The sequence below is a fragment of the Mesoplodon densirostris genome, chromosome 2 (genome assembly GCF_025265405.1).
Source record: "Mesoplodon densirostris isolate mMesDen1 chromosome 2, mMesDen1 primary haplotype, whole genome shotgun sequence".
Lineage (NCBI taxonomy): Eukaryota > Metazoa > Chordata > Mammalia > Artiodactyla > Ziphiidae > Mesoplodon > Mesoplodon densirostris.
This window is the reverse complement of record NC_082662.1, coordinates 160,093,664-160,115,046: the sequence shown is the minus strand read 5'-3', so window position 1 is coordinate 160,115,046 and position 21,383 is coordinate 160,093,664. Positions and strand designations below refer to the sequence as shown.

The 21,383-nt window shown below is 34.7% G+C and overlaps 1 protein-coding gene across 4 annotated transcripts in view; it reads left to right on the top strand.

Annotated features, from left to right (window-relative positions):
• The window catches only part of RABGAP1L (RAB GTPase activating protein 1 like), a 694,034-nt gene that overhangs the window by 456,831 nt on the left and 215,820 nt on the right, over positions 1–21,383 (top strand). For all 4 annotated transcript variants that reach the window (XM_060091226.1, XM_060091224.1, XM_060091223.1 and 1 more), the window contains 2 exons: positions 2,639–2,764; positions 4,962–5,105. In XM_060091226.1, coding sequence (XP_059947209.1) covers positions 2,639–2,764; positions 4,962–5,105 — 270 coding nt within the window. The remainder of the gene's footprint in view (positions 1–2,638; positions 2,765–4,961; positions 5,106–21,383) is intronic.

The following is a 21,383-nucleotide window of genomic DNA, read 5'->3' as shown; positions in this document are numbered from 1 at the left end:
ATTTTTAATATCTTTGACATTTTTTCTCATTTTGTGTGCTCACCCTGCTTGCTGCTAGTAATAATGAATACATTAATTGAAGAAAGAGAAATACCAAGGGAAACTTAATTAGACATGCTAAATAGATCCCATTTCATCTTTAAACCAGAAAGAGAAGGTTGAATTTCCACTTTCCAAAGGATTATACCTATTTCCCATTACTTTCTCACTCATTTTGATAGCAACCTTTTTTCTGTTTTCACAGGGATTCATTTTTAGTCACTTTCATGTTGAGATAGTATCTGAGATCCCATAAGAGCTTATTATATCTGACCTTAGTCTTCACAGATAGTCAGTATTGATTCTACTCAGCTGGACTGGTATTTTGTAGGTTTAGTCTACTGTTTTCATGTAACACATGAACTAACTAAAAATCAAAACCTTGGCTATATTGCTGACGCTAGACCTGAAGGATACTAACTCCAAGGCTGCCCCCCACACCCAAAATATAGATATATTTTTAAAAATAGGCTGGGATTGTCAGTTTTATTTTTAGGGATCAAGTTCAAACTTTCAAATGCTTTTGTTTTTAAAGAACATTTATTAAATATATTGTTTGTATACGTGTGAGAGACAGACAGTTGAATGGGGAAGGTGGTGGAGGGAGAGGGGAAGGGGACCAAGAGATAGAGACAGAGATGGGTGCGGGGAGAGAGGGAGAGAGAATGAGTGTGAATGAATGAATATGAATAAATTTAAGCTCCATATCTAAAAGCAAAGCAGAACTTTATGTCTATTTGTCATTTTCTTAAATAGTTTATCCTGATAAAGCTCATATCCGGCCATCCCCCTATTTGCACTGTAACTGTAGTGACATCTAACTCCTCTTCCACACCCCATCCTCCCCTACTCCACAACTTCTGTGTCTGTATCAGACTCAAGTAGAGTTGCCTATTTCCTTGTCCTTTGGGAAGGCACTCTACTTTTACCTCTGTATCCAGGGCCTAGAACAGTACATGCATCTTATATGTTCAGTGACTGCATGTATGAATGCTGAAGGGTGTTTAAACTTTTGTTTTAATGGTCTCACCACATTCAAGGAAATAAAGGTTAATCCCTTTTATACCTTGTATATTCAACTAATCATCACTTACTTAGGAAGAGGGAAAGGTTGAGTGAACTAGTTTCTCTAGGGCTGGTAATAGTTATCTTACGGGCAGCATTTTTGTATAGCCATTTTAGTAGAGATCAGGGAGAAGACAAAGAGGCTTATAACTTGGTAGTAAGAGAAGTATTGTAGACTGTTTATGTGCACATTAGTGTCACTTGAAGCTTCAATGACAGAATTGCTAAAGGGGTAAAAAAAATACAGTGTGCTTACATTCTAAATAACTGCATAAAAACTGAAAAATGTCTGCTAACTTGAACTGCTGTGCTAAAAGCCAAGGCCCCCAACTCATAGGTAAAAAAGAAATAAGCAAATATTTAGAGAAGCAAAATGACAACAGCTAACTGTACTTATTTAACTTTAGGAGATTTTATTTAACTAATTTACATATTTCATGGTTTATAGTAGAAAACAGAAGTGGTCAGTTTGTATAGGAACTTAAATAAACAGTTACATTTCTAAGTGGGTAAACAGAACTCTACTTGATTCAATTATTCAGGCAGGAAGTTGGTCTAACAAATGTGTCAAATACCATAATCAGCCAAGGTCAGACTTTCAAAGAAGTGACATTTAAAGTAAATGTTTACATAATAGTTACATCCTAGGACCTTGAGTAAGGACAATTTTTTCTGTTTGCTTGGTACAAATTCTAAAATATTGAATATGTCCCTCTCTAAATTCTTTCAGCTCATTGATACCATAATTTAGAGATCGGTTCTTTTGATTTCAGATTTTATTCTCTGTTCAGATAAAAATATCTGTGAAGGTATATCAGACTTTATTTGTCATTTAAATCTTAACGAGAGAAGCTCATAAGCTTCTGAAACAGCTGAAAACCTTTTTATAGAGAGAAAAATAGCAACATCAGGATTCTGGGAGGACAGTATCATACTATCTATCAAAATTAAAAATGCATTTTATCCTTTGACTCAGCAATCCCTCTTTTGGGAAATTATTGAGGGAGAAAAGCAAGGTGCATAGCAATGTATTTAGAATGCTATCTTTTATACAGGAAAGGGAAAAAGTAAAATAAGAAATGTAATTCTTTTATTTGCATAAAGAAACACTGGCAGGATATATGAGAAATTATTGAGTAGTTATGAGATTATGCAAAAGAGGTTGGGGGGACAGATACAGGGATTAGTGGATATAGGGATAGAGAGGAGTGAGACTTTTTTAAACCTTTATATACTTTTAAATTGTTTTGATTTTTTACATCATCTGTCTGTATTACCTATTTTTAAGATGGCTTAAGAGTAAATGACAAGGTGATTAAAATTAGCAAAAGAGGGAAATTCATCTCAAGTAGGGAAGCTTGAAACTTGGAACATAGATTTTACCTATGTCACTGCAGAAAGCTGGCTCTGAAGAATTTCATTCATTAGTGGCCTTCAACCACTAAAACAGGGGACTAATAACATGAAGGAATGTTTCTGACATTCTGGTCAAATGCCACTCAGTCATGTTCTGTATGTATATGTTTTCCTGTAGATGCCAGAGGAACAAGCATTCTGTGTTTTGGTGAAAATCATGTATGACTATGGTTTACGAGACCTCTACAAAAACAACTTTGAAGATCTTCACTGCAAATTCTATCAGCTGGAAAGACTAATGCAGGTAAATAAACATTAGGAACTTTTATCACTCAGGGATTTGTTGGCTTATAGGGAAAAGTCCAATAAAATTGAAAAATAATGGTTTATGAAAATCGAATGGAAAGTTACAGATAAGGTAAATGGATTTGGTTTCTGACCAATATCTACAGTGGTCTTAATATCATAAAATATTTATTTAACTATTTGACCATTTATAAAAATAGTCTTCCATTTAAAATATTCAACTTAATGCACTTTGAAGTGCAAATATGGTGAATTAAGTCAGTAAAGAGATTTCCCAGTATTATTTGTAAATAAATGAAGATATTTACATAATAAAAACTGAAGTACTTAAGATTTTTCTTAGTATTAATTAGCACCAGTACCATATTTAGGTCCACATGTAGAGAACACTTTAAAGAGACAGAAAGACATTGATGAAATTAAAAACCACCTAAAATATTGTAGTGTAGGGACACACTTTAAATTCTTTCCTCTGTAATTTCCAGATCTCACACAATGTTGTTAACTATTTCATAATGTATATGTGTAAATTATATGTATGAGAAATAGGTATTCTTTTATATATCTGTCATAAAAAAAGGTTGTGAGCAAGGACAAAATTATTATCTAGTGCTGTTAAAGGAATTACTGAGTAGCTTTGAAATTCCACCTGAGGTTGTAAATCTTAAATTTGTAATGGGTCTATGCAACATATTTATATGGCTTTCTCTGTAAGAGGTATTGGGAATCCAAGAGAAATGTGAAGAAAATACATGATTGAATTGATTCCATATTGGGGAAAAGTAAAGTGGTTGGGGAGGAAGGTTACTGGGATGTGGCAGTAGAGGATACTGGTAGGAGCTTATTGACATGACCTGTCAGCAGATCAGTAGGTGTCTAAGGGGGAAGTGAAGCCAATAGGAGACAAAGACTAGAACAGGGAAGTGGAAGGCAGAGAGTTTGCAGTGAGGTTAAGGACAGCTGTATTAGGAGAAGGGAATGTAGGAGGATAGAAGACCTGAAACGTGAAGAAGAAATAAAGGGGGAGGAGGATGTCAAAAGAACTGTAAGCACAATGACAAATGGGCATTGAGGGGGAAAAAGACTGTGTAGAAGAATCTGGTAACTATGGACAGTAAAAGCAATGGGCTCTTTTTTAGAGATTTCATTCTTCCAAGTAAATTTTGGGATTCTTCACATTTTTTATCTTTCATTTACCTTTCATTTTAAAAAGTTCATATTTTTTCAAAGGTCAGTATTCTTAAGAGCTTTGAGAGTCAAATAAAAGTACCTGATAAATGAATAGCATGTTCATGGTACTATGAAGAAACCCAAATACATTTTCTGTTAGCACTTCTGTCTGTTAACTGAATGACCACTTCGATACCCCATTAAAAGTACCTGATGGGTACATTGGGGTGTTTTTCAAAGAGCATCTTGTACAAAAAGTGAGGTTTTTTATTTCTGTGGTCTGTTTATGAAAACAAAACTAAAGTGGGCTTTTATATATCTTTGCCTTTGTCTTTCAGTTATGGGAATAGCTATGCTAATGCTTTATACTTTGCCTTTCATGCTTTTGAAAAGCATTTACTTGTATAACTCGGGGGAAAAGAGGTTTTTTCCTCTTTTTCCCAGTATTTTTTCCAGAAAAACCCATAAAGGGTTTTTCTAGGAGACATCCAATTTTATACATTATATACTTGTACAATTTCTGTACTTTGTAATTTTTAATATGTTGAAGATAGATTGTTAAAAGTACGGTTATGTTTTGGGCTTCAGTACCATAATGTACTGAAGTAATATCATAGAACCCAGATGATGTTGATATTAAATGGTCTTCAAAGAAAAGATACATTTCTTTTTTGGCTAGTTAGGAGTTCAACCCTGAATGGAGTGCTGTGACTTGACCGTGGAGTCCTGATACTCACTAGACCACAGGTGTTCTGTCAGAGCAAGCATTTCCCAAGAAACAGGAACAGTCAAGTGAGCAAGAGTTGATCTTTGTTATTTGTTCATAACACGTCTTTCTTGTTCTCTCTCTGTCATATGCCCAGTTCTCATCTTCTATCATCACTTCTATGTAGTTATATAAAAGTCAACAAATGCTGTAGTAAATTGAGAGTGATCATAGCAAGCTTGTCATAAATCGCAGTTGTGGCAGGAAATGAGGCGTCTTCAGTGTTCCTCCCTCCACAATTTTCCACTTTGACTTTCAGGAGCAGTTACCGGACCTGCACGGCCATTTTTCTGATCTGAACCTGGAAGCTCATATGTATGCATCCCAGTGGTTTCTCACTCTTTTTACTGCCAAGTTCCCACTCTGCATGGTCTTCCACATCATTGACTTACTGCTTTGTGAGGTAGAGTGACTCCCATCTCTCATATTTAAGTCAAAATAGAAAATAGTTTCTACTTAACACGATTAACAATTTTCTTCATTTTCTTTTTACCTTAAAAAAGAACATTAAGCCATAAATACTGACCAAAAAGTTCTATTTGAATTTTTAGTAAAGATTACTTTAATAGTAATTTTATTATTTGTGAGAAATGAAAATGTTAGGCATATATAATTTCTACAAAGTAAAATGAGGTAATTAAATTTGTATCATTAAATTCACAATAAGCCTATATCTGTGTAATTATGCATTACTAATACCAAGGACCTTTAAAGTTAAATAAGTGAAATTAGAATCAGGTGTTTTTAATGGTAATGTAATTATACTCCAAGAGTGAATATAAATGAAAACTTTATGGTAATTAAATTCTCAATTCATATCTCTTCCTGTGTGTTGTTTGAGACTCCTACCAGACAATTGAGAAGTGATAAACTAAAGCTTCTATATCATATAATTATATGTTTAGACAGTAGAATATTTCAAAAATTAGTTTGCAGAATTCCTTTGGTATCTATATTTGTTTCCTTTATTGTTTTTAGTTCCTTAGATGGCTGTATTTATTTACTTTACTCTTTTAAAGATGTAAGTAATATTACACACACATACATCTTATACTGCCCATCAAAATGTTTGTCTTTGCAGTGATGAAAAAGTTGCTGGATAAGAAAAACTTTTTTATTAGGAATATAAATGTATATAAAAATATAACTCTTAATGTAAAAAGCTGGAGTAATCAAAAGTATAAACTTAATATAATCTAGACAGTTTTATATTACAATATTAATTTTTTAACACAAAGTTTCTTCTTTCTTAGAAGAAAAGTCTAACCATTTTAATCACCCCAGGAACTAGAAATTTCATCATAAAATAAGGTTAAAAAAGATAAAAATGTATAAGCTATATAAAGCATAGCTTACTTTTCAGCCTACTTACTGCAGTAACCATCTGATATGCAAGCACAGCTGGGTTTTGCTCTTCAAAGGTTCTAGCTGGCAGAAGCACAACATATGAAGGGTGCAGAGCATTTTGTAAACATGTAAGATTTTAAAACATTTGTAACATATTTTGATAAAGAAGAGTTCAGTGACTTGCTGAGAGATACAGAATAAGTTCCCGAATTCTGAATATTATAACAGCCAGAGTACCTGACTGATGACGCATTAATTCTATTTGTCTTACTTACAGATTAGTTCCTTAAATGCCTACTTAAATTAAACCTAAAGGAAGAATGCAAAATTAGGAGCTAAAACCTTATTCAAAGTCAAAATGGTGTGATCACAGTATGCATAAAGCAAACTGGACATTTGTACTAAAAACTCTACTTTGCCTGATTATCCAAATGGGTGTGGTGAACAGTTCTGACTCCTCTAATTTAGTTTAATATTCTTTGAAAGTAAAACCAAATTCATTGAGTTCTGTAATCTTCAAACAATGTGATACTAAAAGTTAGTTCTGATAAATATTTATAGGTTTTACTTATTGCACACTGAGCTGAGTTCAGTATTTCATGGTATTTATAAAAATAGGAAAAAGTGGGGGCATGACATTTTAACAGTTTTATCTTTATATATAGTAAGAGCTTGCAAATACTTATTATCATTGCTTCATGTTTTTTGCTGATATTATCTAACTTCAGAGTAGATTGGTTCGGTGGTGTTCATTATAGAAAAGAGAATGAAATTAATATGCTTAATCATAACAGTTAAATTGGATTTCTTGGTCACTTTTGGTAAGGTAGTAACACTGGAATAGTGACTTTGTAAAATTGTCTCTACCTCAATGGTGCCATACCTGACATTGGAGCACTGTCCACGGGTCTTCTGGAACCCAGATTCATAATTCCTCAGGAAATTTCATCTTGAAGATATTTGAATTTCTAATATCAGTTGCTTAAAAAATTAGCAACATTTATGGTAGGGGAAAGAAAAGTAAATTTATAAGTCTTCTCATCAGTTGTCAGCTGCGATTCATAATCACAGTGTTTGAAAGATCTTAATGCTCATTAAAATTAATAAGAGCATCATAGATGTTACTTTTTCTTCCCTTAAACCTGTACTCTGCAGCTGTTTAAGGAAGTTGCATAGCTTTCCAAAACAGGGAGTAGGTTGTAATCACAGCATCATGGTAACCAAGGAAATAAATGATAACATCCCTCAACAAAGTAAATAGCCTTTCAAAATAAAGTTTATTGGCAACAGTATTGTAGTGTGCTTCAGGATATTTGTTCTTTCCACTAAGTCATCTTTGTCAGAGGATTAATTTGCAAAGGAAATTTTTAGATAAACTTTTATTTCCTGCTTGTCTGTGTTTTCTCTATGCCCCTTTCCTCCTTGTGGTTAATAAAATATTTATATCAAGGCTATTCTTTCATATGTGATAAAATATTCCAAAAGAAGAAATGGAAACATAGTCTTAAATAGAATCATCCATAGGTATTTGTTTTTGTCATATTCTCTCTTTTTAAAGAAAACAATTTAAATCTTGATGGTTATGAATTAATATTGAGTTACAAATGGAAGGCTTAGAAATTCTTAGATGGAAAAAATATTGATTTTTCAAAGTTCATTATTCTAACAAAAAAATGTATTGGTCTGCAGAATATTTTGCGCAAAGATCCTATTGCAAAATGAAAAAGTCATTGAGCTTGAAATTTTACTCTTAGAAAGTATATCCTCATTTCATGTTTTCCTAAGTTAAATGTTTTTAAGGATTTCTTCATTCATTCTGAGGTTAAGAATATGAAGTTAATTAAGTAGCAGAAAAGGGAAGAATTTTAGTAGACTTTGACAATGCAGTTGGAATCAAAAGCTAGTTATCTGTAGTTTTATTTAAAATATTTACTTAAAGCTGAATATGCGGTGACTTGGGTTAATCCTTTTGTTTGGTAAAGATGGATTGCAACAGGATTTGAAACTAGAGTTGAAAATACATTTTCTTATATTGAGATGAATGGAACTCTGTAAATTGACATTTAGCCCAAAATTGAAATGAAAAAAAAAATCTTTTTAAAGGACAAAGCCTCCTATGTTTATTATCTGTCTCTGTTTATATGGAGGGATAAGAAGCAGGCTAAAAGTATTAATTACAGTGTAGATGCTATGCTGTTAATCCCCCAAGAATAAAACATTGGTTTTTAAAGAACCTTTTATTTAAATATAACAGAATAAAAGAAAATGTGCAAAAATTAGTGTAAAACATGCTGATTTTTAACAAAGCGAACACATTAATGTAGCCAAGTACCTAGATAAAAGAAAGAGAACATTATCTGCATTTCATAAGCCCTCCTCCCCTCAGTCACTACTCCTCTGAAGAGTGATCACTATCCTGACTTTTAACACCTAGATTAGTGTTAATTGGTTTTGAACTTTATATAAATGGCATCATACAATATGAACTCTTTTTCATCTAGCTTCTTCATTCATCATTATGTTTGTGAGACTCATCCATATAGTGCATCTAGGCGTGGTTTATTTGTTCCATTTTGTGAATATGCTACAATTTATTTGTTCTTCCATTCTATTGTTGATGGACGTTTGGGTCATTTCCCGATTAGGGCTATTATAAATAGTGTTGCTATGAACATTCTTGAACCTGTCTTTTGGTAAACATGTGTACGCATTTCAGTGGGTAAACATCTAGGAGTGAAATTTCTGGGTTAGGGCATATGTAAGCTAGGGTTTTGTAGATGCTACCAAACAGCTTTCCAAAGTATTTTGAGCATTGCCTTTTGTGTTGTTTTTGTTCAGTAAAAGTCTTCCTTGTGATCATGGGCAGAGTTTTTGTTTTCTTTTCTTTTTTTTTTTTTTTTGGTAGATGGCAGGTCCTAGATCAGATTAGTGTTCATGAACATGGAGCAAAATGAATCTCATTTGGTGATTGAAGTCATTCACTTAATCTCTGAAGTTGCGTACAGATGGGAACTAAGAGCTGGATCTAAGACCCAAATCACTTTTGTGCTTATATGAGGGCAGTTACCCTGATGTGGAAAATTCAGCAATGTATTCAGTTATAGAAGAAGCAACATAGGGACAGCTTAACATTGGCGTTAAGGTATTTATTTGGCTTTTTAGTTAACCCTTCCTGTATCACTTTCTTCACATTACTTTGCCAATATATGTCTTAGTTTCTTTCTCTGTAAAATGAAGCTAACAATACCTAGCTCCTGGGTTTATTTTAAGGATTAAATGCAATTATGAATATAAAGTGTCTAGCACTCTGTCTGCTACATAGTAAATATTTACTTAATAATATTACCTTCCATTCTGCTCTATCCACCTGTATAGTCCTTTTAGTTGCTTCTCAATTTATTCAATTAACAACCAACTTTAGGGATTCTTAAGAGAGGGTTAACTGGCTGTTGGTTTGTTATTATCTTTCTAACCACCTTTGTTTTCCCCCCAGTTGAGGCGCCTCTTTGCTAAAACCAAAAATTTAGCCGTTGACCTTAATAGAAGTTTTATTCTATTTCTTATTGACTATAGTGATTCAAGTAGTCCTCCAAAAGTGTTTTTTCTTCCACCTTCTTTCAAAAGACATAAGGAAAACAGTGTTTCTTTTAGTCTTGACAAGATAACTGACAGCTGGTGTTTAAAGTTGACTCTTCCCAGATAGTTCAGGTTTTAGAGTATCAAATATATTCAGCTTTATATAGTAACTTGGTATTTCTTGAAATTTAAGGAAATCATTGACTCTTCAAATTGGAGTATATTTCCTGCCTCTCCTTTCTTCTTAGGGTGATGAGAAAAGAAATGACAGTACGGGATATCTGATTAAATACCACCAAATATAATCCCCCTTTCAAAGCAGTTTTCTAAAGCTGTTATCTGAAGAATAGATTCATTGTATAATATCTTTACTCTTTGCCCCCATTTTCCTCCCTCAAATAGTGATACATTGAATTTTTAATTGAGATATAGTTGACATATAACATTGTGTAAGCTTGTATCACAGTGTATCACAACATGTTAGTTTGATACATTTATGTATTGCACTATGATTACTACAGTAGCATTAATACCTTTATCAAGTAATACATCGAATTTAAAGCACATCACAATGGGCTGATATAAGGAAGATTAAGAACATAAAATTTTCTGAAAACTTTAAGAATAGTAATTGGTTACAAGAGAGGAAAAAATGCTTTGACTAACCAATAAATACTGTAGAGGCTATTTTAATGTTTTACTTATCAGTAGAAATCCTCAGGAATAGAAAAAACTCTAAAATCTCGTTTCTGGCTGCTAATATCTTTCCTACCTACTAGGGTCTTTATGGTTCTCACATCAGTTGTCTTAACAGCTCTTTCTTGTGTTTTTGTTAATTTTGACATTACAGAAAGAGGCAGAAACCTCAAGTTAAAAAATGGCAGAACGACTATCTGTGCTTCCTGTGACTTTGAGAGGAATATTCATTTATTCAACAAACGTTTATTGAACTCCTGCTAATGCTTGGCACCATTCAAGTTCAGGGATACAACAGTAAATAAAAAACAGATAAAAAACTCTTGCCCTCATTAAGTTTTTATCCTTGTGGAAAAGGCAGACAATAAACACATGACTAAGTAGAATATACAGTATATCAGAGGTGTTAAATGCTATGGAGAAAGATAAAGGAAAGAAGAGAAATGTGGCAGATCTTAACAGGGTCTTTTGACCATAGTAGAGAATTTAGGTTTTACTGGGCTGAGATGGGAAACCACTAGTGAGGTTGAGTATAGGAATGACATGCTCTGATATATGTTTTATCCTGAACTCAGGTTGCATTGTTGAAAAAAAGATGTGGGGAGAATTTGAAGGGAGAAGTGGGAGACCAGTTAGAGACAGTTGAGGTAATCTGGTGTTTGGACCAAGCAGTGACAGTGGAGGTGGGGAAAAGTGGTTGAACTCTGGACAGATTTCAAAGGTAGAGAAAACAGGATGTGCTGATGGAGCATCTGGGGTAAGTTTTATTGATTACATGTTTTCATTTAAGGTAGTAGTGAGAGGGAAGGATGGCTGGTTGTGTAGCTTCCATGCTTCAGGGAGCATCTTGGAGACAGATGGTGCTGTGGAGTGAATGCGGAATGTTACTGTTACATGCTTTGTTCTGGAAGTGCTTGGATTACAAATTCTCTGCAGGTTTTTTCCAGAAGCAGGTTTTGGTGCCCCTGCGAACATTTAAGGCCAGTCTTTAAATAAGAAATATAGAGGGTGGAATAATTATGAAAGATGATCAATGGGGGAATAAGCATGTTAAACCTAGTACTTTAAAATACAACTGCATATTTACTGCTAAAAATAGAAGTGGTATTTTGCTTCAATAAAATCAGACTCACATTACTGTGAAGACTCACAAAGACTTTATATACCTTGAACCTGTTCAGTAACCCATAGTATTTAGTTGTTGAGTGTTTAGTTCTCATAATCAGAGCAAAGATCACTGACTTAAAGTTGTGGGGTGACAGATTTTTTTCCAATAAAAATCTTTCAGTTCATCATAAATTGGAATAACTAAAGTTACTTTATAGTATTTTTGGTTGCAGAAACACTCATAACAGTTAAACTGTATATACATGGATTGAATAAAATAACTAAACATAGTCTATTATTTTTATGATTAAATATTTAAAACATACCCACAGACATAGAAAACAAACTTATGGTTACCAAAGGGGAAAGGTGGCGGGGGGAGGGATAAATTAGGAGTTTGGGATTAACATGCACACACTACTATATATAAAATAGATAACCAACAAGGACCTACTGTATAACACAGGGAAGTCTACTCACTATTCTGTATAACCTATATAGGAAAAGAAGCTGAAAAAGAGTAGATATATGTTTATGCATAACTGAATTACTTTGCTGTACCCTTAAAACTAACACAACATTGTGAATCAACTATACTCCAATATAAAATAAAAATTTAAAAAAGAATAATAAAAAAATTAAACATACCAAAAAATCATAAAGACATACAATGAACTCCTGTGTCTACCTCTCTGGTTAAGAAATAAAACAATACCAACAACATTAGCTTTGTATATTATTATCTCTTCGTGATCACACCTCCCGCCTTTTGCCTTCCTCAGAGGAACCATTCAGTGTTTATCATTCCCATGTATGTCTATACGTTTCCCATGTATGTCTATATGTATGCTATGTATATATGTATCTCTGAGCAATTTCCAGTTGAACATATTTGGAAAATATTGTACTCACTGGTTTATCAAGTCCACTTCCAAAATATGTTTTGAAAGCAAAATGTGTCTTCTCCTCAGTATCATGTCCTATTCAGTAACCTCCTAACTCATCTTACCACTTGGCCTTCTTTTATCCCATTATTCTCCACAGCATCCAGAGAAATTTTCATAAAACCCAGATCAGGTCATGTAACTCCTCTGCTGAAAATGCTTCAGTGATTTCCCACTAAATAAAACTTAAATTGTTTCACTTGGTCTGTAATCTTACTCTTCCTTACTCCACAGTGGTGTCCCTGGGTCAGTCTTCCCCTTACTCACTGTACATCCAACCCTGGCCTTTTAGTTTCTGAAACACTTAAGATCTTTTCAGGTTGAAAATGTTTGTGTAGCCTTTCCCTTCTGCCTACAGTGTGTTCTTCATTCTACCTGGCTTACTCCTTCAGATCTAAGTTTAAATGTTTCTTCCTCTAAGAAGTTTTGCCTGATCACCCATTCTTAAGTAGTGCATCCTTTTACCTTCTCTGATAGCACCCTGTAGTTGGTGGTTATTTATTTATTTACTGTGTATTACTTTTCAAATACCTATCTCTTCTACTAGATTATACATTTCTGAAAAGAGAAGCCATGTCTGTTTCATGTCCTACTGTATACCTAGTCAACTTGTAGACACACAGGAAATATCTGTTGAAGGAAAGTAGGAATGAAGAATTAATGGACAAAATTATTTTTATTGTCTTCATGTAGACGTTTTTATGAAATCCTATGGGCTGAAAAATAACTGTGCCTTTGATTCTTAAGAGAAAAAAATAAGTTAATATATTTAGGAATTCCTTCTCTTTTAGTTAAGAAATTTTAAGAAACAGAAATCCAGACATAGTAGCTCAAGTACAGTGGGGGTTTATTATAAATATAGAGGGAACCCAGGAAAGGATGAGCAAGTAGACTTCAGGAAGGACAGGTGCCACAGAAACTCCAGGCACTCATCTGTATTGATCTCTCTCTGTTTATGAATTGGATGTTCTCCCTTCTTTCATGACCTACATCTTTGTAGCTTTGTTTGTACAGGGCCTAAAATATCTCAGAAAAGTCTGCTATTACCTTTCAGCTCTAGGATCAACAGCTCTAGGATCAACAGCTCTTGGATCAACAGCTCTTGGCAAGCTCCTTATATTTTTAAGATAAAACTCTTGAGGGATAGATAACCTAATTGGTCCTGCTCGTATTTTAAACAAGCCTGCATAGTCATGGGTCAAAGGTATGGGTCACCTTAGGCTAGTTGTCCATCTCTTGTCCAATATTCTGTGATAAGGGTTAGCCTTGGGGGGAGTCACATGACCTACAGCCCACTCAACAGGAACTCTACATGGAAGCAGATTTTCGGAGAAGGGTCACTGGTGGATCTGGAAAAACAAACATTTCTAGGTGCATATACTTCATGGATTGAAATTATTAGTGTTAACTGCTTTAAAATTTGACATTTGATAAATATTTATTAAATACATATTTATTCTCAAAATTGTGTTATCAATCTCAAAATTACATCTCAAAAATGTATTATCCAGCTGTAGATATTTATTTAATTAGAATGAAGAGTAGCACAGTTGTTTTTTGGGGTTTTTTTGCGGTACGTGGGCCTCTCACTGTTGTGGCCTCTCCCGTTGCGGAGCACGGGCTCCGGACGTGCAGGCTCAGCGGCCATGGCTCACAGGCCCAGCCGCTCCGCGGCATGTGGGATCTTCCCGGACCGGGGCAGGAACCCGTGTCCCCTGCATCGGCAGGCAGACTTTCAACCACTGCGCCACCAGGGAAGCCCAGCACAGTTTTAATATACAGTATAATCTTAAAAATTACGGCCCTCAGGGTTGAAGTGGTAGCAGTGTTCCAAATTATTTTCATGATATAGTTTTTCAAGTAGGGTTTTGAGTAAAGGCAGCATGTAACTTCAGTCTATGTAAATTATTTTAATAATTATCTGCAAAGCAATATAAAGTATTTGAATGCTTCCCGTTGTCTGGAAATTGGATTGTGAAAGCATCTTCTAACTAGTACTAGTTTAAAGACCTCCATTGCTATTATTCATAACAACAGTCTCTGATTTATAAATTATTTAGATTGTACAGTAGAGATGAAACTCTATCATACAGTGTCAGCTGGAAGTAGATTGGAAATGAGACCTTTTTTTGGAGAGTAGTTCCTTACCCTTACCATTCAGTTTTATTCATACCCAGTTTTTGCTGATAAACTTTAAGGCTTCCCTTTTTAAGTCTCAAAGATTTGAGGACAGGATACTGGCAGGATTTTCAGGGGAGTAATTCTGGGCCACACACCTCCCTATAAGTTTTACATCCCTGTCCCACTTCTTCTTACCTTCTCCAAACAGACCGCTGCCGTTCATCTTCCTCATATAGTTGGCCAATTAGAAATAGTTTTTTTGATAGTCTGATTATTCTTGTCCATTTCTATAGCAAATAAACCAGTGATCTTTGCCTCTCTTAAGAAATCCCCATTATCTACTCTCATTTAAAGATTGGAGTCTTATCGCTTCTCAACATTGGTTGAGGTCTCTCAGTCCAAGAATTTGTTGACCTTATATCTCAGTTGCTCCTTCTATGATCTAGCAGAATTTTCATCATGAAATGGCTTCTTCTGATGTTCCTGGTATTCTTCTCTAGCTTCCCTTTTCAGGTACTTTACCATCAGCTTCCATTGTTGGGCATTTTTAACCAAACAGTGATTTGACCTTTACATTATTTACCCAGAGCAATCATATCTAGACATAAAATAACCACCTACCACTACTAGAATTGCTGATTGCATTGGTTAAAAAAAGAGGCATAATGGAACATTCTGGTCTCCTGCTTTTTGGATTGTCTCACCAGGGTTTTCAGAAGCTCTTATTTTTTTTAGAAGTCTACTTGACATTTTGCTTCTTGTCCATGTCCTAGTAATATAGCCCATTTTGCTCTTCTTTGGGGGAATAATGCCAGAAAAATTTTCATAATTGAATAGAACAATTTCCTGCATGTTCCACTGGCTCATTGACCTACTGAGTTGCAGCTTAGGCTGTGTCACAGTCTGGTGGTTGTTTCTTACAGCATTTAGTGGTCATGGTCTAGTTGTTCTCCAACATCCCAATGAAGTAGGCACATACTACTTATGACTAGTTCTCTTGTTTATGCTAATTGACAGATAGGCAAGAGTCCATTTCGTTCATAAGAATCCTTAATACAGAGGAAAATTAGTGCATTCTTAGTATTCAGGATCTGTCTTCCTGTAAATCTATTGAAAATATTATTTGTTAATATTATGATATGACTCTTTGTAAAAAGATGAACAATAGATATCCAGCAGTACTGATAAAACCTCTAATTTAAATGCTCTTTTTTTTCTATTCAGTAGAATAAAGCACATTATTATCTAATTATCTAATAATTAATAAGTGTTCAACTTGAAATGTAAACAGCTTAAAATAAGTGATTGGGTTGCAGCTAATAGTGCTAAATAAACACATTCAGATACAATGAGTCAACCTTGAAATATACAAAATTATCAGGCTTCTGAAAAATAGGTCATCTTTAGAAGATATTACTTTGCCTACTCACCTATCTAGAAATATTATCCAGTTCTTGTTCCAGATACTATTTTTCCCCCAAAATCGGTTTAGTTTTTTTTTGTCGTTGTTATGTCTGATAGTGCACTGCATGGAAATTTTGCAAATATCCCTTGTTCTGTGAGAACCTTCTTGTTAATATTAGAAGAGCATGATGATACAGTGCAATACTGAAAGAAAAAAAGTCTCCCTGTTACCTGATTAGTTATAGGACTAGATATATAAATTAATGGATTAGAAGTGAGAGTTCAGAAATATACATTTTTGGGTAATTGACTTTTGACAAGGGTGCCAAGACAATTCAATAAGGAAATAATGGTCTTTCCAACAAAGTTGCTGGGATAATTGGATATTGACATATAAAAGAATGAAGTTGTACGCCTACCTCATACCATTTTTAAGAATTAACTCAAAAAATAAATCATAGGCCTAAATGTAAGAGTTAAAACTATAAAACTCTTAGAAGAAAATCTAAGTGTAAATCTTCATGACCTTGGATTACACAATGGTTTCTTACATATGACACTTAAATCACAGCAACAAAAGAATAGATAGATTAGATATTGTCAAAATTAAAAATTTTTATGGTTCAAAGGACACTATCGAGAAAGTGAAAAAACAGCCCACAGAAGGGGAGAGAGTATTTGTAAATCCCATGTCTGATAAGGGCTTTGTATCTAAAATATATAAAGAACTCTTGCAACTTACTGATAAAAGACAGATAGCCCAATTTAAAAATGGGCAAAGAATCTGAATAGACATTTCTCCAAAGAAGATACGCAAATGGTCAATAAGTACATTAAGAGATCTTTGACATCATGAGTCATCAGGGAAATGCAAACTAAAAGCACAGAGAGATACGACTTCACACTCACTAGGATAGGTAGGTATAATCAAAAAGGACAAAAACTGGCATTGGTGAGGATGTGAAGACACTGGAAGCCTCATAAATTGCTGGTGAGAATGTAAAGTGGTATAGTTACTTTGAAAAGCAGTTTGGAAATTACTCAAAAAATTAAAAATAGAGTTACCATATTACCCAGCAGTGCAACACACATACACACACACACACACACACACACACCCAAAAGAACTAAAACCATAAGTTTACCAAAAAAAACCCAAACACCTTGTATACTAATGGTCATAACAGCATTATTTGTAATTAACTAAAAAGTGGAAGCAACCCAGATGTCCAACAACTGATGAATGAAACAAAATGTTGTGTACCCATATTGTGGAATGTTATTCAGCTGTAGAAAGGAATGGTGTGCTGATACATGATACAACATGGATAAACCTTGAAAACATTGTACTAAGTGGGACTTCCCTGGTGGCGCAGTGGTTGAGAGTCCACCTGCTGATGCAGGGGACATGGGTTCGTGCCCCGGTCCAGGAAGATCCCACATGCCGCGGAGCGGCTGGGCCCGTGAGCCATGGCCGCTGGGCCTGCGCGTCCGGAGCCTGTGCTCCACAGCGGGAGAGGCCACAGCAGTGAGAGGCCCGAGCACTGCAAAAAAAAAAAAGAGAGAGAGAAAAAATTTATACTAAGTGAAAGGATCCAGACAAAAAGGACACATATTGTATGGTTTCATTTATATGCAAATCTATGGAGACAGAAAGTATTGATAGATTAGTATTTGCCAGGAACTAGGGGGAAGAGGGATTAGATACAAGGTTTCTTTTTGGGGTGATGAGGAGTTAGGGAATTAGATAGTGGGGATGGTTGTACAGTTTTTTGAATATACTGAAAACCACAGATGTGTACACCTTTAAAGGATGAATATTATGGAATTTGAATTATATCTCAACTTGGAAGGGGGGTGGGGAGTGCTTGTTAAATATACAAATTTTGTAGATCCATCTTAGATTCAAGATTCATGGAAGATATGACCCTAGAAATCTACATGTTTAACGAATATTTCCAAATTTTAAAATTCTCTAAAGTTTAAGGAATGCTCATTTAATAGTTTCATGTACTTATGCACTGAAATGTGTTTGGGCTAAAGGATATATACTCTGTGATTATTTTAATCATCAATAGCAGCAGGGGGATCTGTCTTCTGTCCCATATGGGAGTTATTGAATGGTACAGGCGTAGTCCTTTTTCTGGAGGATTGAGAAGAGTGAAATGGAGAAGCATGAGATAGTGCACTTTTTCATTTCTTAGAATTCATTTCTTTGGCAAATTCTAGGAAGTGAAATAATAGTCTAAGGTAATGAATTCAGAGAAACACAGAACTTAAGGGAAATATCCAGCAGTGTTTATGTGTTTGCTGTATTTTCAGGTTGATTCTGGGGGTAAAAACCTTGTTCTGTTGATTTTTTTCAAGGCTATTTTGGCCGTCTGTTACCACGGGCCTATCAACAAAGCCAAGTTGACAGAAAACAGATGTGTATTTTAACAGCTAAACTTCCTCAGCACTGGCATCTGGATCAGTTTTGTTGCATGGCAATGCTGCAGCAAGACAAATTATGATTCAAAATAGGCAGATATTTTATTTCATGAAGATTTAGATGAAGAATAAGGTGGAACCTTTTAGAGTTAGCAGTTGTCAAGTAGGGAATGAAATGAACATGCATTTTTTTCAATACAGACTATTTGTGAGGCTTATTCAGATTTTTACTTTCACCAAATCAGAAAATGATAATATGATCATTAATAATATGCTGTGTATATATAAAGCTTAAAAATCTCTTTTGAAAATCTAAAACTTCTCGTTTTCGTAAAGTATCAAAGCTTTTCAAAAATCAGATTCACGAGTATCTTTTTTTTACAAAGAGAAGTATGGCTTGATACTCAATTCTTTGTGGTCGATATCAGGCACTGACTAAGCCTATTTCTTTCTTTGACAATAGAAACAGATGATCAAGCTTAAAAGATTCTACACTTACATAAATGGATTATTAGAATGGTTTTGTTATACATAAGCCCAGTGGCATGCTGTAGGACAAGTACTTTGTTCAGATAGGGTGTGGGAGCATGACTGTGACTGGCTTTCCCACTTTTTTTTATGTCATGCTCCACCAGTACTATTAAATGGCAAATAGGAGTCATTTGTGCCTTAACCTGAAGAAGAGGGAATTTTTTTCAAAATACGGAACTTCAGATGCTTGCTTATGCTTGTTGTGTACAAATTGATTTAGGTTGAGCCCTAAGCCAACATTTATTGTGGTCTGGTTTAGGCCAGTCACACAGTACTTGATGGTGGAGACAAAGAACTAACAGATATTTTTGAAAGGAGGCAAGTTGGGGTGATTGCATACAAATAAGATAGAAAGACTCTTGTATTATGTTGAACCACAGGAGTGTACCATTTTTGTAAATCAAAAGTCATTGAATATTGGCAATTTCTTATGGTTCAACCTAATATTATATTTGAGAATAGTGATATATTAGAGATGAGCTCATAAGAAAAGGAACACCTGATCCAAACTGGAGGGAGGTCCACTGTTCAAGCCCAGTGTTTCTGGGCCATATTGTCACTATTTATATAATAAATGAATGAAGTCCTCTGTGTTGTCTTTTTGACACATTTATTGTCTATCTTGTGTCTGACAGTTTCCCAAACTCAAAGCTTCTTTAAAGTTGCATATCATATATTAAATTCATTTTTGAATTTTGCATTTTGCTGCAGAGTCAGAGCTGTTTTACTATAAATATTTTTTTTCTAAAAATGTTTAAGTAAAAACTGTTTGTCCAAGGACATGTAGCATATTTGCTTTGGCTTTTCCTTCCCTCACACATAACTCGCTGTACCTCAGATTTGGCATCTGCAGTTTGGGAAGCACAGTTATATAAGTGGGAAGCCACTGAAACTTTGAATCAGAGTAATGGCATGATGAAATAGATGTTTTAGAAAGGTAATTCTGGGAAAGCCAAAATAGTTGTGTAATATCAACTGACATATATTCAGTGAGAATTCAACATTAAGAATGAAGGCTGATGTTGTAGATTGTGGCTTGTACAAATCTATACTCTTGCCTTTTATCTTTTGCAGTAAGTATACATTTATGAGTATGGAGTATAATGCCAAATTGTCTAACAGTACTACATTTTTGTGTAATTATAGGGAAAGGAACACATTATACAATGTATGCAAAAATTTTAATTAGATTTTTATAGCGTTTTTTCATATGGTTTCTTTTATTTGGGGGGGATAGGAGTTCATAGAATACATTAGTTAGTGTGTTGCATTATGTCAGCAGGATAACTAGATTTTTAAAGATTGGGCTATTAAAGGTTTATATGAGAGTCTAAAAGGATTCGTGACTAATTTGCTTTCAAAGGCATTGAAAAGGAGTGAAAAGTAGACAACTATCTAGTTCCAAACATGAATATGAGACAAACTAGTACTTATAACAGTTAGGAGGATGCCAGGAAAGCCAGAAAAGGAGCAGCATATGCTTCCAAATTGTTTTGAAGCAAAGCTTTGTCTTTTGTCTCCAGAAAAATAATAACCAGTAATTTATCAATTCAACATTTAGGGGACCGGAGATACTCACTTAAGGGAAATATCTTATTTATTCATCCAGTCATTCATTTATTTAATAAATATGTCCTGACACTGAGCTAGACCTAACAGATATCATGGTTAATAGAATAGACATTATCTTTCCATCCATGGAGTTAACAGGCTAATGAGCAGACAAAAATAATAAATAAATACAAAAACATACGATTATGCATTTTGATAAATGCTATAAAGGGAAAGTACAAGCTGCCTCAAGATTTTGTAATAAGTAAACCTATTTTAGATTAGGGTTTTAGGAGTGGTCTCTCTGAGTAAGTGACATTTAGAGCTGAGATCTGAGAGATGAGTAGGAGAATTCCCAGTGATGAGTGGGGAAGGTGCATGTGTGAGGCTTTCGAGTGGGAGGATATCAAAGAAAGCCAGAACTTCTAGATCACAGAGAGCAGTTGGCCAAGAGGTAGGTGGACCCAAATAATACAGAGCTTGGCAGCCATGTTGAGGAGGACCTGGGATTTATTTCCAAGTGCAGTGAGGAGCCAGTGAAGATCTTTAAGCATGGAATTGCATGGTCTGATTTAAGTGTTTCAGAGATGAGTATGGCTGTTGTGAATGCATTGAAGGGGGATGAGAAGACCAAGGAGACAAGTTAGGGACTACTGCTCACAGAAGAGCCGATGGTAGTTAGTTGAAAGTGGCAGCAGAGGAGATGAAGGGTAGTAGATGAATTCATATTTCAGAAAAGAGGCCATGGTTGTTGTTAAGGGCATGGTTAAGGATTGGAGAGCTTGTTGATGGATTCTGACAGCTCAATGAGAAAAGATGAGGTAGGGTAGAATAGGGTTGAATTGAATCGGAGAAGAATGCCTACCTAGAACCAAGAGCATGTTGTTAAATGAATTTTTATTTTGCCTTTATTTATTGTTTGGACCTAAAATGAACAACTGAAGGTCAAAGCTATCTGTAAGTTAAACTCTTAA